The sequence below is a fragment of the Impatiens glandulifera genome, unplaced genomic scaffold (assembly GCF_907164915.1).
Source record: "Impatiens glandulifera unplaced genomic scaffold, dImpGla2.1, whole genome shotgun sequence".
Taxonomy (NCBI): domain Eukaryota; kingdom Viridiplantae; phylum Streptophyta; class Magnoliopsida; order Ericales; family Balsaminaceae; genus Impatiens; species Impatiens glandulifera.
In genome coordinates this window covers 34,965-51,141 of record NW_025919681.1, presented here as the reverse complement: position 1 = coordinate 51,141, position 16,177 = coordinate 34,965, and the positions used below count along the sequence as shown (strand labels likewise).

Below are 16,177 nucleotides of genomic sequence, written 5' to 3'. Positions count from 1 at the left end.
GAGTTGGACTTATTTTCTTTAACCACCTTCATCCGAATGATTTAGTTCCCAACAGTGCTGCAGTTCATGATCCTGTTCACATTGATGGAGGTATCTTGGCCTAAAGGCACCTGTAAATGCTTAAAAACTCTTCTGAGTTGGACTGAGAAGCCCACACTCTACTTCTTCGGCATAGACACCATTAAGCACAGAGTGGATAATAGGATGGATGACCAGTTGATAGCCATTCCATTTGATATGGACACCATAATCTCAAATCTCTCTTGTGTGTAGGCGTCGAACGACCCCACTCTCCCTTGAAGAGATATTGCGACAATATCACTAAGAAGACAATATTCAGACTTGAAATACTTCTTCTTCCCATGAACCGAGTCGGGAATAGAGATGTCTGAAAAGATGGCTTGCATCTCCGAGATATCCTCGGTTGGAATCTCATCAAATAAAGTAAGGCCTTCCGTCAGAATCCTATGAATCTGGACAAAAAGACCTTTGAAGATAGATATTTCAACACCCTTCACTGTTGTTGTAATGGAGTTTCCGACTAGCATTCCGGATGAAAAGAACTCACGAATCTCCTATTCGTGAAGAATGAATGGACCGCCTAAAAACTTCCTAAGGCCGAAAGCCTCCAAATTTCTAAACATCGCCATAATCGTCGGTAACCCTAAAGCGTACACCGATTCAAAGTCCAACTGCATTGTATTTTGAGCGAAAGAGATTATCTTAGCATTTTAGGGTTTAGATGAAAACTAAAGAAGAAGCTTTTTCTTGAGAGAAGGTAGAGTGAAAGACAAGATTTAGGGTTTTAGAAAACACAAATGGAAGGTGAGACGTTTTAGGCGTGCAACGCACCCTTTTATAGAGTCTAACCGACACGAGTCTTAAAAGACATCATTAATAAAAGACGAATATGCTTGTGGTAATGAATCGTCAGGCCTATATATCACATTTTTAATCATGAAAGGCACATGTCTTCATGATATTCGTTCTTTGAGATATTTATAAGATATTTAAATTATCTTTGAAATATTTTCCCTCTAAGAATTTTGAAATGTGACTGTTTACTATATGAAGGGAAAAATAAAATGACAGCGCAATGATACATTAAAGACAATTGTCCAATTCGACTTAAGAAGAGGCGTATAAAGAGCACTTGTATACAAACGTTTGTTTATGTTGTCCGCATACCTTGCATATAGTTAAAGTAAGACGTCTGTTTGAAAGGCGTCTGACTATGCAGTTTTTTAAGCATAGCCCGTCTGATACACAATGTCGCCAGACGATTGTTCTATTCAACATGATTTGAGACACCCGTCTTAATACGCTTGCTTAGTTATCTTATAAATAAATTCCCCCTCAATTTGTGCATACTCAATTAACTTAATTTAGGTATAAAAGAACAAAACATTTCTAATGTAAGAAAACTTTGTCTGGAGGAGTGGCTTCATGAAGATGTCGGCCACTTGTTGATCTGTTGGCACATATTCCAGCTGAATATGCTTCTAAGCAACATGATCCCAGATGATATGATGACGGATGTCGATATGCTTCGTCCGAGAGTGAAACACCAGATTATATGTGACCGAGATAATGCTGATGTTGTCGCAGAAGATGAGAGACTCATCTACCTAGATGCCAAAGTCTCTCAACTACTATTGGACCCACATCAATTGAGCACAACAGCTGCCCGCGTTAAGATATTATTCTTCTGTTGTAAATGCGGTGATAGACGTATTCTTCTTGATAAACCAAGAGATCATAAGATCACCAAGGAACTGACAAGTTCCACTAGTGCTCTTTCGATCGATTTTTTTATCCGCATCAAAATAACTTATTAAATTTAAACCGGAATCCTTCGGATACCACAATCCCACATTTTGAGTTCCTTTTAAATATTTCAAAATACGCTTAGTAGAAATATAATGAAATTGTTTAGGATTAGACTGAAATCTTTCACAGACAACGACATCAAACATGATGTCTGGCCGGTCGGCTGTTAGATATAGCAAAGATCCGTTGATTCCTGTATAGGCTTTGATTGTGACACACTGGCCATCTTCATCCTTATTGAGTTTGCTAGATGAGTGCATGGGTATTGAGGCAGCTGAGCAGCTCTCCATGCCGAATTTCATAAGTAGTTCCCTAGTATACTTCACTTGATTGATGAAGATGTCATCTTCAAGTTGACAAACTTGAAGACCAATGAAGAACTTGAACTCACCCATCATGATCATCTCAAACTTGTCCTGTATTAACTTAGAGAATTTCTCACATAATTTGGGGTTAGTTGACCCAAATATGATGTCATCCACATAAATTTAACAAGCAATATATACTAATATTTAACAAATCTAAAGAGTGTTTTATCTATTATGCCAATAATAAAATCATGCTCAAATATAAAATTAGTCAAAGTGTCATACCAAGCTCTAGGAGCTTCCTTAAGACCATATAAAGCTTTATCTAGTTTGAAAACATTATTAGGCATAGAATGATTTTGAAAATCAGGAGATTGTTCAACATAAACATCTTCATTCAATAAATCGTTAAGAAAAGAACTTTAACATCCATTTGATAAACTTTAAAGTTTTTAAATGTTTCATAAGTTAGGAAGATTCTGATAGCTTCAAGTCTAGCTACAGGGGCGAATGACTCCTCAAAGTCAATTCTTTCCTCCTGTCTATAGCCTTGACCTATCAATCTGACTTTATTTTTCACAAATAAGTCATCTTCTCTTAGCTTGTTTCTAAAAACCCATATAGTTCCAATAACCGATTGATCATTCAAATTGATGCACAACTTTGTTTCTTTCAAATTTATTTAATTCCTCTTGCATGTCAATGATGCCCAACTTAACTTAGATGCCTAACTTTTTTTTTCAAATTGATTTAATTCCTCTTGCATGGCATTGATCCAATCCAGATCAATCAAAGCTTCATCGATTTTCTTAGGCTCAATTTGAGAGATAAAAGTAGTGTTTTCAAATTCATTCATTAATTGTTTTCTTTTTCTAAAAGGTGCATTAGGATTACCTATTATTTACACTGGTGGATGATTTATGTTCCATTTGAAGTACGGTCCTAGAGTGTTAGACGTCTGGTTATCTGGCTCCGTAACATCCGAATTGTCATCAACCTGCTAACTTATAGTCTGGTTGTCTGGTTGGATATCAACTGGTTCAGCCGACTGATTAGACGTATTGTTTCTATTGACCAAAACTTCATCAACACTATCAGATTGAAGATTATAAGCTTCTAACCTGTTAGCAATTTCAATGATTTCGTTAGAATTACTTTCAACAAATTCATCAAAAACGATATGGGTAGATTCTTCAATAGTTAGAGTTTGTTTATTAAACACTCTATAAGCTTTACTAACTGAAGAATAACTTAACATTATTCCAGCATATGCTTTAGCATCAAAAGAAATCAAATAATTTTTCTCATTGTTATGAATAAAGCACTTATATCCAAATATCCTAAAATATGAAATTTTAGAACTTTACCATAAAATATTTTGTATGGTGTTTTATTAAAACGTTTATTAATCATTGACCTGTTTTGAGTATAACATGATGTGTTTATGGCTTCTTCCCACAATTCATGAGAAACACCAGAATCAGCTAGCATAGATCTCGCTGTTTCTTTTAGTGTCTTATTCCTCCTTTCAGCAACACCATTTTGTTATGGAGTTCTAGCACAAGGCAAATCGTGTCTAATCCCAGATTCCTCAAGGAAGGAATACAAGTGTCTGTTGGTGAACTCAGTTCCTCTATCACTTCTTATTTATATGATGCTTAAAGATTTTTCATTTTGAAATCTTCTAAGGATACTGATCAAGTTTTCAGTAGTTTGATCCTTAAAAACCAAAAACATTACCCAAGTAAATCTAGAATAATCATCAATTATGACAAGGGTATATTTTTCCCCTAAATTGGGATTGGACCAAACAGATACATGTGCAATAATTCTAGGCACTCGTTGGATTGGATATTCCTTTTGATTTTGAAAGTTGATCTGACTTGTTTGCCCATCTGACAAGCAGGACATATCTTATTTTTTATAAACTTCAGTTTAGTTATTCCAGAAACTAAATCTTTTGAACAGATTTAATGGTTTTAAAATTAAGGTGGTTTAATTTTTTATGCCATATCCAATTTTGATCATTCTTGGTTATCATGCATAGATGATCAGAAATCTTATTTTTCTAATTCATCTTATAAGAATTTCCTACCATATTTCTTATCAGCAGAGTATTACACTATTGATTTTTTACAAGACATGCATAATTTTGAAAATCTACAATAAAACCATTATCACACATTTGACTAATACTAATCAAGTTATAGCATATATTTTCTACCAGCAACACGTTGTTTTTTTTTTGGAAAACGGTTAGAACCATTTCATTAAAATCCCAAAAGTCGGAGGGTCAAAAATCAAAGATAGACAAACCCTATCTCTCATTAAGGTTACAATAGATAATATTACCCTTACTCACAGTTTTCCCTTTGTTTTATCTTCAAATGTGATCTTAGGTCCTGAGCATTTGGTTATGTCGGACAACAGCCGTCTGTCACCTGTCATGTTTCTGGAGCAGCCACTATCCAAACACCAAACAGAGTCTTCCAAGAAGTTGTCCCGATTTGCAAATGATTTAGGTTTGGCAGACTTCTTTCTACTTTTTGTTGATCCTTTGACTTTAGAAGATGAGTTTTGAGAAGAACTTCTGTCAAGTTTTTGCTTGCCAGACTTGCCGGATCCTCTCTTCTTGGGCTTAAGCCAGCTTGAAGTTGGCTTAATATATTTAAGTTCATATTTTAAATTCAAGTCATCACAGCCATGATCAGTTCCACTTTTAGTTAAATGTCTCTTGACAAAACGTGTGGTCTTAAGCTCACCTTTTACTAGTTCAACCTTTTAATTGGATTTGCATCTGACAGGCCTTGCTGACTGACCAACTGTTTGAAAGCATCCCTACATTTCGTCCAGGAACTAACCACGTAGGTTAACCTCTGGTTTTCAACAGAAAGAGTTTGAATAGATTCTTTGAGCTTCTCATTCTCAGATAAGAGCTTAGTTATTTTCTTTTCAAAAACTTCCAGTTCAGTGTTTTAAGATGAAGAGGTGCTGTCAGATTTGTTTTTCAAAGTAAGTTCATAAAAAGAGTCTGAAAACTTCTTGTACTCAATGACCATGTCATTGAGTGCAATTGTTAAGTGATCTCTTGTGAACTCGTCTAAGGAAAAGTCAAATACTTCATCGTCGTTATCGATGAAGCACTTAACTCTTTCATCCTTGCAATCACTTGAAGAGCTATCATCTGAATCACTATCATCCCACATGCTCTTGCTTTTGTTTTCCTCATCAAGGAGAGCCTTTTGATCCTTCTTGTTCTTCTTGTCATCTTTCTTTAGCTTTTTGCATTCTTCTTTGAAGTGACCTTGTTTATCACAATTAAAACACTTCAAGTTAGCCTTGTAATCAATCTTATTATTGTTATTATTTGAATAGTTTGAGTTTGAGTGATTCTTCTTCATTAATTTGTCAAACTTCTTGACGAAGAGGTGCATGGTGTTGGGTCAAATTATTTTGACCAAGTGTCAAAACAGTTTGACTATTGGAATTTTGATGATGAATGGATATTTATGCGTCTATTTGTCTTTAGTACAGGTGTATCGAAATCAGACTTTATTAGACGTGGTCTTAATGAGGTTTATTAGACCGATTTGGCATGAGATACATAGAGTTAGACGTGCAGTCTAACTAGCGAGGTTAGACATGTAGTCTAACTAAACGGTGTTAGACGTGCAGTCTAACTAGTTGAGTTAGACGTACAGTCTAACTAACAAGGTTAGATGTGTAGTCTAACTAAGCGGTGTTAGACGTGCAGTCTAACTAAGCGGTGTTAGACGTGCAGTCTAACTAGCGAGGTTAGACGTGTAGTCTAACTAAGCGGTGTTAGACGTGCAGTCTAACTAGCGAGGTTAGACGTGTAGTCTAACTAAGCGGTGTTAGACGTGCAATCTAACTAGTTGAGTTAGACGTGCAGTCTAACTAGTTGAATTAGACGTGCAGTCTAACTAGTTGAATTAAACGTGCAGGCTAACTAGTTGAATTAGACGTGCAGTCTAACTCATGGAGTTAGACATGTAGTCTAATGGATTGTTAAAGTTAGACGTGCGGTCTAATAAGTTGAATTAGACGTGTAGTCTAACTCGTGGAGTTAGACGTGTAGTCTAATGGATAGTGAAAGTTAGACGTGCAGTCTAACTCCTTCAGACTAGTCTGAAGGTAACCGTAATTAGACGTGGAGTCTAATGGTATGTGAAAGTTAGACGTGCAGTCTAACTATTGAAGGTTAGACGTACAGTCTAACTCCTTCAGATTAGTCTGAAGTGAACTGTAATTAGACTTGAAGTCTAATCCCATTAGACCAAGTGATCTAATAGATCCTGTTATTAGACGGGGACGTCTTATTTCATTAGACGAGGTCGTCTAATTGAAATACGTCTAATTCCATGCTTAAGTAGTTGCTTGAAGCTAGCACCCGCCTACCCACGTGCTCTAGCTGTACGCTACCCCTGCTCCACTTTCTAGTGAAGATCAGTACGACAGCTAGCTGCAACCAATCATCCAATGCCACGTAAGCGAATATCCTTCACACTACTTGTTTTTCAGGTACATCTTTGAAGAATATCCGGCGCACTACCAGTTGTGTACGATCACGATCCTTGTGTTCAGAGTCTGTTGTGTACTATGGAGGCGTTCCAATGGAAGCTCACCACGTGTCATTATGAAGATTCGACCGTTAGTACATGTTCCTTACTTAAAGAATCTCAAGGACAACAGACGAAAGAGAAATTGAAAACCAGCTATAATTTTGAAGTAACAACGAGAACGTTGAGTGAACAAACCAGACAATTAATCGATCATTCTGTTAGCTGCTTTCTTGCTTTACTGTGTGTTAATCAAGAGTGAGTTAGAATCAAAGCATCCTTTTAGATGAGTGATATTCTTCATCATATTGTAAGTTGAACAGAGTCTGTTCTGTTCAACAGTGAGATATTCGTGCAAACTGTATTTGATTCAAAGTATATTATAGTGAATCCTTCTAGTGGTTGGAAGAAGGGGTGATGTAGGAGAATTTTCTCCGAACATCCATAAATAAATTGATGTGTTGTTTCTTTCTGTCATCTTCTCATTCTTGATCCTAAGCTTCAAACCTAAGTAAACATTTCCGCGCTTGATTATGTTTCAAGTGTTTGCAAGGGTTTGCATAGAATAGAAAGTGATTTAAATCCGTAACAAGATTTCTATCAAACCGTTTTTCCTTCATCAATAGCCTTACCCCCGCCTCTATTGATTAAGTTGATCCTATCACATGGCATCACTGTTGATTTGCACGCAGTTGTATCTGCAGGTGGCTCTTCAGAAGTCACTAACGCCTTGATTGGGATGGATGAGGATGTCTCTTCTTCATTCCTCGAGTTTATTTCAAACTCTTAGGCTTCCAGATCGGCGAACAGGTCATGCAGCCCAACCTTGTTGAGATCTTTGAACTCTCTCATCGCCATCATCTTTATGTCCCATTCTCTGGCAAGGCTCGCAAAACTTTAATAATAACCTCACAATTGCTATATGTCTTCCCTAGAGTTGAGAGCTTAATGAAAATGCTGCTGAATCTTTCATCAAATTCAGTCATCGTCTCTACTAGACGCATCTTTACGTTGTCAAACTTCTGTGTAGCAACCATCAGCTTGTTTTCTTTTGTTTATCCTTTTCACTCATAGATTTGAGTTAACTTATCCCCAATTTCTTTAACAGAGGAGCATGACTTGATCTTGTTGAACATATTCTTGTCCAGCGCCTTATAAAGAATGTCTTTGGCCATATTATCGAGGTTGTTTTTCCTCTTTTCTTCGGTAGTCCACTCAGATCTTGGTTTCTCCTTCATCTTAGGAGAACCATCAGAGGTTGTGGCTGTGCTGGCCTTCATTAGTTTAATTGGACCATAGGTGATGACATACCACATGTCATCATCTAGAGCGGCCAAATGAACTTGCATTCTTATCTTCCAGTCATCATAGTCTTCCTTCGAGAACATAGGAATTTTGCTTTGGATAGACATACTTTTGATATCTAAAGATGCTTGGATCTGATACCACTTGTTACGATTGGGTACAACAATAACAGGGGGAGTTGAGTATTGTTGTGCTCAATATAACTTTCAATTCAATTATAATCATGTTAGAGATGAAAATATGTTTCTATTCTTCATAAATTGTCGTAAGGTCTTAAACAGATTCAAATGTGGAAATGCTTGCTAGATTTGAAGCGGTATATAAATGTCTGTTTGATGCATAAATGAAATAACACAAGGAGTTTTATAGATGTTCGGAGATAAAACTCATACGTCACCCCTTCTTCTGTTTCCAAAAGGTTTTTCACTAGAAGGCTTTGATTCGTATAGCAACTACACAAACCCAGGACTTAACAACTGTTTGTGTCTAAACTCATAGTTAACACTTTGTTGAACAGACACAGTCCTATTCTACTTATAGTATTGAAAATATACTTTGGTAAAATAGTACCTGAATTACAGAATCAACTTAGAGTGAGAGTAAACACGTTACTTTAGAAACTCTTAATTCGTGTGATTGTTTAGGAAAGCAAGAAATTTGTCGTTGTACTCTAATCACCTTTTATATTAAAGTGTAGAAACGGTCAAATCTTTCTCTTAGATACATGTCAGTTTTCCGTTAGATGTATGCCAGGTGTACGGGAACGTACATAAGAATATATCCATTGGATATTGGTGTACCAGATTATACTGGAGAATATTCGGTAGAACATGGTGTACTGGAATGTATAACGTGGGCTAAAGTAATATTTTAGTACTTGGCAGTTAGGCATATAAAGCTGACTTGGCAGACGTCTAATGACGAAACTACTGTTCGATATGCTGATGAGTAGATCAGATAGAGTGACACTTCTTTAGACGGCTGCTGAAGCAAAGCGTTTTCTTGCACTTCTTCAGATGTTGAAGCAAGGCGACTGCTCGCGCTTCTTAAGACGGCTGCTGAAGTAAGGTGACTACTCGCGCACTTCTTTAGACCAGGGCGTCTGATGAAGTTAGACGTTTGCTCGCGCTTCTTCAAACAAGGGCGTTTGATGAAGTGAGACGTCTGCTCGTGCTTCTTCATACTAGGGCGTCTGATGAAGTGAGACGTCTGCTAGCTCTTCTTTAGACGTACCTGCGCATAGACAATTTACACAACTTAGTTTTGTTCATAAACTCATCATTAAAACTATGTCGTGTTGATTTAAACTTATTCACCTAAATTTATTTGAAGTAATTAATTATTTCTTAATTAATTAATTTTCCTTTATATATATATAATTTAACTATTTACATTTATATTTATATTTACACATTCAAATTATTATTTATATATTAAATTTTCACTTAATTATTTTCATAAATACATATCCAATTATAATACTGTAACTTTAAAACATTTTAAGAATTACAATACAATAATTTAATAATTAAAAATATTATTACAATAAACTTATTTTAAAAGTATTGACAATTTTGTTAATGATAATTTTAGCTAATTCTTGTATAATCCTAATTTATAAAAGTTGGAGTCAAAAAGGTAACATGAGACGTAACATCAATATTTTTAGTAAAATTGTCAATAATTTTAAAATGAGATGACTGTAATAATTTTTATTAACTATTTAATTATTGTATTTTAATTGTTAAAATCTTTTAAATTATTTAGTATTGAATAAATATTTATGAAAATAATTAAATAAATATTTATTATTTTATATTATATTATATAAAATAATAATTTAAATATATATATATATATAATTAAATTTATAATATATTTAATAATAAGATTCTTTTATTAAGAATAATTATTATAACACCATAACCATGACCCCACTATAACTCAAAACAAATCTAGTTGAAATTGAATTCGTAACATTTTGGTCTCTTAAGTTAACTATTACCCTAAATTATAATATTAATAAAACATTAAATATAAAATATATATATATATAATAAATTAATATTAATTAGGTTAATTTGAAACAAATAAGTTTGGAAAGTTGTGTTCTAAGTACTTTTAGTTCATGTGATGTTACATTGCACTAAAAGTATATACTTTATTATTTTTCGATTGTATTCATTATACAAGTCCTTGCTATAAGATCAAACTGACTTTTTAAGAATCCTCAAAAATCTTGCAAGGACCTTCGATGAAGCATGTCCTCATCTTAGATAGTAGACTAAGACGAATCCTAATTCTAGTACTCTTTTCAAAGTAGTTTAGTCGAGTAATAATCGTTGATGTGAAAACAATTGACTACCCTTCTTGTATCTTTTCTATCATATGTGCTTGATTGCTAAAACAATCGTGTAAATATTCATTCGAATTGAGTTAGGGTTTCGACTAACCGTTTGTTAATAACTTCTATCTAAAAAATAATTGGTAAATTTTGAGATTGATGAGTTATAGAGTATTTCTCACAATATAGAGTTTAACTTCCAAATAAATTATAGATGATTTCGTGAATTGAGATTTATTTTTAAATAAATTTATGCAAATTTTAATGTAGTTTGATATTCTTAACCATGAGTTTATAAATAGATTTTTGAAAATTTCAAGCTGTTTGATATCCATAACCATGACTGTTTTAATAGATTACATATCCTATTAGGTTAGCATCATTGATAAATACCATTGATATTACTTATAATTTTGAGACCAATAATTTATTTTATAATTTCAATGTCTTTAATTTTTATTTTTATTTGGAATCAATAGATCTTATAAGTATTCATAATAATATTTCTTTTGATTATATTAATATATCGACATCATGTTCAATTTTGAGACCAAAAAATAATTTTCAATTTCAAGGTATTTGATTTTAATTTAGAATCAATGAATTTTCTAAATATTCATAATAACATTTCTTTTAATTACATGAATGTCAACATCATTATGTTCAATTTATGTTCAATTTTGAGACAAAGAAAAGAATTTAGTAATTCTCAGGATTTTGATTAGATTTAGAATCAATTGATTCTTTTAAGTATTGAAATCTACTCGATATTATAGACATAGATAAATAATGAATAAATAGTTTTGATCAGAAAGTCTAATATCTAATCAATGATCATATTTATATTTTCTTTCTTTTAAAATCTTTTTTTTTTTATTTATAATATTTCACATGTCACTTTTTTAAAGTTTGTTTGAGTGCATATAGACTATTGTTTAATATAAAACTTTTGATTATAGAATCAAATTTAAAATCATATGCTTCTTGTATATAGATCTTCTTCAACAATTCAATGAAGAAATATGTTAATGATGTCGATTTTTTTTTTGTATAATCAACTTTTTCTTAAATTAGGGCAATAATTATCGTAAAAATAATATTTTTGCAAAATGCATAGAATATTAAAATTAATTTCATCTTTTTCATTAAAGTCTTTAAAAAATGTGGCCACGAGAGGTTAAACACATAATCCGCAAATACACTTAATCATTAACCAGGCGCAGAACTTACCGTCTGACAAACTCAAATCCAGGACCTCTCAAGTAAGTTGGGGATATTCACTTCTTGTTGTCGCTAGACTAAAGAGGGGATCACTACAATATTTAATTATAAATTTTATTTTGAATTTGTTTAATATGCTATTATCACTTTCATTATTTTAATATTGAAGTAAATTTGATTTTTAACTACAAGAAACTTAATCTTGATTTTCTTAAAAAGAATGATTAATGTAGATTTACTATCATCAATATATATGAAATATATATTAAAGAATGTTTTTTTTATGTTTCGAAATATTGATATGAATCAAATAAAATAAAATTTATATTTCTAACTTCATTAATGATTCTATTTGATTCATTAGTGAAGTAATGAATTATTTTGTTTTTAAATATGTTTGAGTGATTTTTTTATCATTACAATTATGGTTACTATCTCCAAATTTATTAGCCTCATTGTTTTGATTAGGTTAAACACAAATTTTCTCCAACAACTTTTTTTTTTCTTTCACTCTTATGAATCATTCTTTGAATATCTTGTAATTATCCACAGTTTCTTGATCACTATTCTTGCTTATTCTTGATCGAATTGTTTGATAATTCATCTTCGTTGATAAAGTTAGGTTTACGAAGTTCAAGTACTTATGATCTATTGAGTAAGTCGTTGAACTCAAATGAATTGTTTTTTTTAACCTTGAACGCATTTTTTCTCAAATATCTTGTTAAGATCTTATGGGAAAGGTTAAACGTATCTTAGGAGAAAATCAATCATAAACAAAGATGAAGTTGAGATTTAAGAGAGTTAACATAGAGTAAGAAATAAAAGAATGATTTATGTTATTCTTTGCTAAAAAAATTAATATACAAAAAAAAAAATCAAATTAATTTACAAAAAAATTTCTTAACATTTTTCACAATTTTTTAAATCTTTCACAAAAAATTTCTTCAAAATCAATTTAAACCTGTTAACAATTACAGGTTTTGAATATTTAACATAAATAATCAAAAAGGGAGAAATTGTTAGATAAATTAGATAGTTAAATAGTAGGTAATTAACTATCTAAACAACTGAACTAAATTCATTGTTTGTGCAGAAAACACTATGATTAGTCAAATTATTAAATCAACCTTATTACTCTAGACCGGTCGACCGATATTACAAAGGCGGCACAAACCGGAACTCTAAGTTATATCTTTTCGGCTATCGAAACTCTAAGTTATATCTTTTTTGCTATCTCTACAACAAAATCAAATAGAAGATCGGTTCGAACGAGCTTACCGCTCAAGCTAAATGATCGGTAAACTTATTCTTCAAATATTGGTTTTCACTCTTATGCACCAAGATCGGTCAACCGATATTCAAACAACAAACTGCTAGAATATTCGGTCGGCACAATTCTGGGTGCAATCTTGAAGTTACCGTACAAATATAACGGGCAGTTGAACAGATATAATCAAAGATATGGAACAGTTGAAAGTTTACATTCTAGTGCAATTAGATCAATTTGGGAATAGGTAGAAGGGAGCCTTCAAATATGCAGACTGTGATATTTCCTTTTTGATACAATTCTAATGATAGACTTTGAGAAGTAGAAGATTGCCAAAAAGTGATCAGGTACCTATTTTGGTATAAGTCCAACAGCAGTCCCCAGGGAGTAGGTATTTTTCAAACCGCCCAGATAATAAAAGTCAAGAGAAGACAAAACTGGTCGGCTATATTGTTCCTTGGGAAGTGTAAACCGCATTTAATGTCATGCAGTCCTTTGTTGACCGACCAATCAGAATCAAAGATTATTATGAAGGTATCCGTTGTATGAGAAATATGACTATTGTCATATTCTCACTACTTAAGAGAAGGAAGAAGATCAACAAGTGAACAGAATACAATACAATATACAATATACAAAAACATACAGAAGACACAATCCGAACAACGAACGCAAGAAGTAACATATCAAGTTATAGAACCGAAAAGCTTCAAACTACTCTTGTTCACATTCTGTCTAAAGTGTTAAAAGTGTATTCCAGTCATTCTGTGTAAGAAGTGAAAATTGCAAGTCAATAACGGGCAGTAAATAATCCTCGGTTATTTGACGTGTTGTAAAAGGTGTTGAATATTCTTATGAATATTCTTCTCAAGGTTTGAGAAGAAGGGGTGACATAGGAGTTTTATCTCCGAACATCCATAAATCTTGTGTTGTGTTTCTTATCTTCTCCATATATCTTTATTGTTGTCCAATTTGTGTCAGTTTGTTGCTTAAAGTTGAAACGAACTATTCCGCACTTGAACTCGGTTCAAGAGTTTGTGATAATTTGCGTAGTATAGAGACCGATATTAACTTATAACCGAGTTAATATCACTCGGCATGTTGTGTAATCGAGTTAATATCACCCGGCGTGTTGTGTAACCGATCCTAACATTCTTGATGTATTGATGGTGAATTATTGACTCATTCCATTACATATGTGAATTTAAGAAAGAACCATTAATAGAAAAGTATAGTACTCTTCAAATATTTTATACAATTTTTCAAATATGTGATAAAACTTAAAATAAGATATTTCATAGATGGATCATGTCCAAATATAACCCTTCAAAACTCTAAACTTTCATTTTTCTCTATTTACACTAATGATGGGTGCTCCAAATAAGAGATGTTAGCTGAGGGAGTATATTTTTGTGGCATGTTGGGACTCAGTCTTCATGAAGAATTATTCATATTTTCTAGTAAATGTTTTAGAAAAGGCCAAGGTAATCAAACTTTTTCAAGTATTCTCCGAATGATGTGAGACATAATCTCTCTTTGGTCGCTCTTCTCTCCACAATATCCCTCAAGAATCATGTGTAGGAACGCGTTGGACTACACTCCACATGCAATATTAAAGATATGGAGGCTATTAAAGATAAGGATGCCCTTTTACATTTCAAGGAGACTAGAAAACATAAAGTCTCATTTATTCCCAAGAAAACGTCAACACCTACCAAGGGACTGCCAATTAATAAATAACGTTGTTTCCCAACCCATTGAATCTTGTATATCATTAGTTTTGTCATTTAATCTTTTAATCAATCAATGAATATAATGTATATAAATAGGGTTGATGTAATATCAAATACACAAGATAGAAAATATTATATCCCTTCTACCATTATTCATATTATCTCTTTCTCTCTCATTCACTCATCTTTAATTATCATTTATTCTATTTTATTTAACTTGGTATCAGAGTAATCAATAGGGAAACCCCTCTTACATTGACCCCCTTCTAAAATGGCTCAAAATAATGCATACTCTCTTCAACATACATCTATTATCAAACTCGACCAAAAGAACTTTGTTCTTTGGCGTTCTCAAGTTGTACCTGCTCTCAAAGGGTACGGATTCTTTGGAAATGTCAATGGAGTTCTCCCAACTCCTATTAAAACCACAGAAGCATCGACTTCCATTGAGGTTCAGGCCTGGGAACAACAAGATCAATGTTTGTTAAGTTGGATCCTCAGAACACTATCTGAATTAGTGTTTGCACAGGTCCCAGGTGAAAACTGTATTTCATCTCGATACCTCTAGGAAACACTTGAGCGACATTTCACTACTCTATCTAAGGCTATAATAATGCAGCGCCTTCAACTTCAAACTATCAAAAAAGGAGAATCATCTATGGAGTCTTATCTCCAAGCTATCAAGGTCGTAACTGATAACCTTGCAGGTGTCGTGCAAAAAGTTATAGACGAAGATCTTATTCTTTATGTAGTTGGTAGCCTTGGACCCGAGTATAAATCCTTTTTAGTAGCAGTCACTACACGTCCAGATTCTATTATTGTCGACGATCTTTCTAAATTACTTCTCACACATTAAATCATACTTGAGTCTCTCTATGACAACTCACCAGCAACTAATGTTGTATATAGCCGTCGCAGAACTTCAGTGACTACGACTCATACAGATAATGGTGTATTTTCTCCTCTTTTGGATCTGCTACTCATCCATCGACACTAGGTGGCTCTTTTCACTCACATTAGAGTGCCTCTACTACATCTTCTATTTTAGGGCAGCCATCAAATTTCTTTAATTCAAGAAGGACTCTCTCCCTCATCATCCTTATCCTAGTCCATAAAATCAAAATTGTCCTAAATGTCAAACATGCAGTTGTTTTGGACATCTCTCTAATATGTGTCGTTCCAGTTTAATCTGTCAAATTTATAATATTCCAGGACATTCTGTAGGAACTTATCGATGCAGATTCGACCAGAATTTTTGTTCATCTTCCTCATTGGAAACTATGATGAAAACTCCATCTATTGTATCCGACTTAGCTTGGTACCCTGATTCTAGAGCAACTGATCATTTGACTGTTGACTTGAACAATCTCTCCATTCATTCTCATTACAATGGTGAGCAACAAATTCTAGTTGGGAATGGAAATGGGCTAAATATTTCTAATATTGGACATTTGTCATTTTCTGATACTCACAGATCTACGCATCTTAAAAATAGTTTGCATGTTCCCATAATTATGAAGAACTTGATTAGTGTGGCTCGATTTATAGCCGACAATAATGTATTCTTTGAATTTTATCCAACCTTTTGT

General features: G+C 33.2%; 1 protein-coding gene across 1 annotated transcript; it reads right to left on the bottom strand.

Annotated features, from left to right (window-relative positions):
- Positions 1 to 4,496: 4,496 nt before the first annotated feature.
- Positions 4,497 to 7,755, bottom strand: LOC124918341. Its single transcript, XM_047458519.1, has 3 exons — positions 7,632 to 7,755; positions 5,258 to 5,442; positions 4,497 to 4,796 (listed from the first exon to the last, which is right to left on the bottom strand). Exons 1-3 carry the CDS (start codon positions 7,753 to 7,755, stop codon positions 4,497 to 4,499), a joined length of 609 nt encoding a protein of 202 aa, XP_047314475.1.
- Positions 7,756 to 16,177: the final 8,422 nt, after the last annotated feature.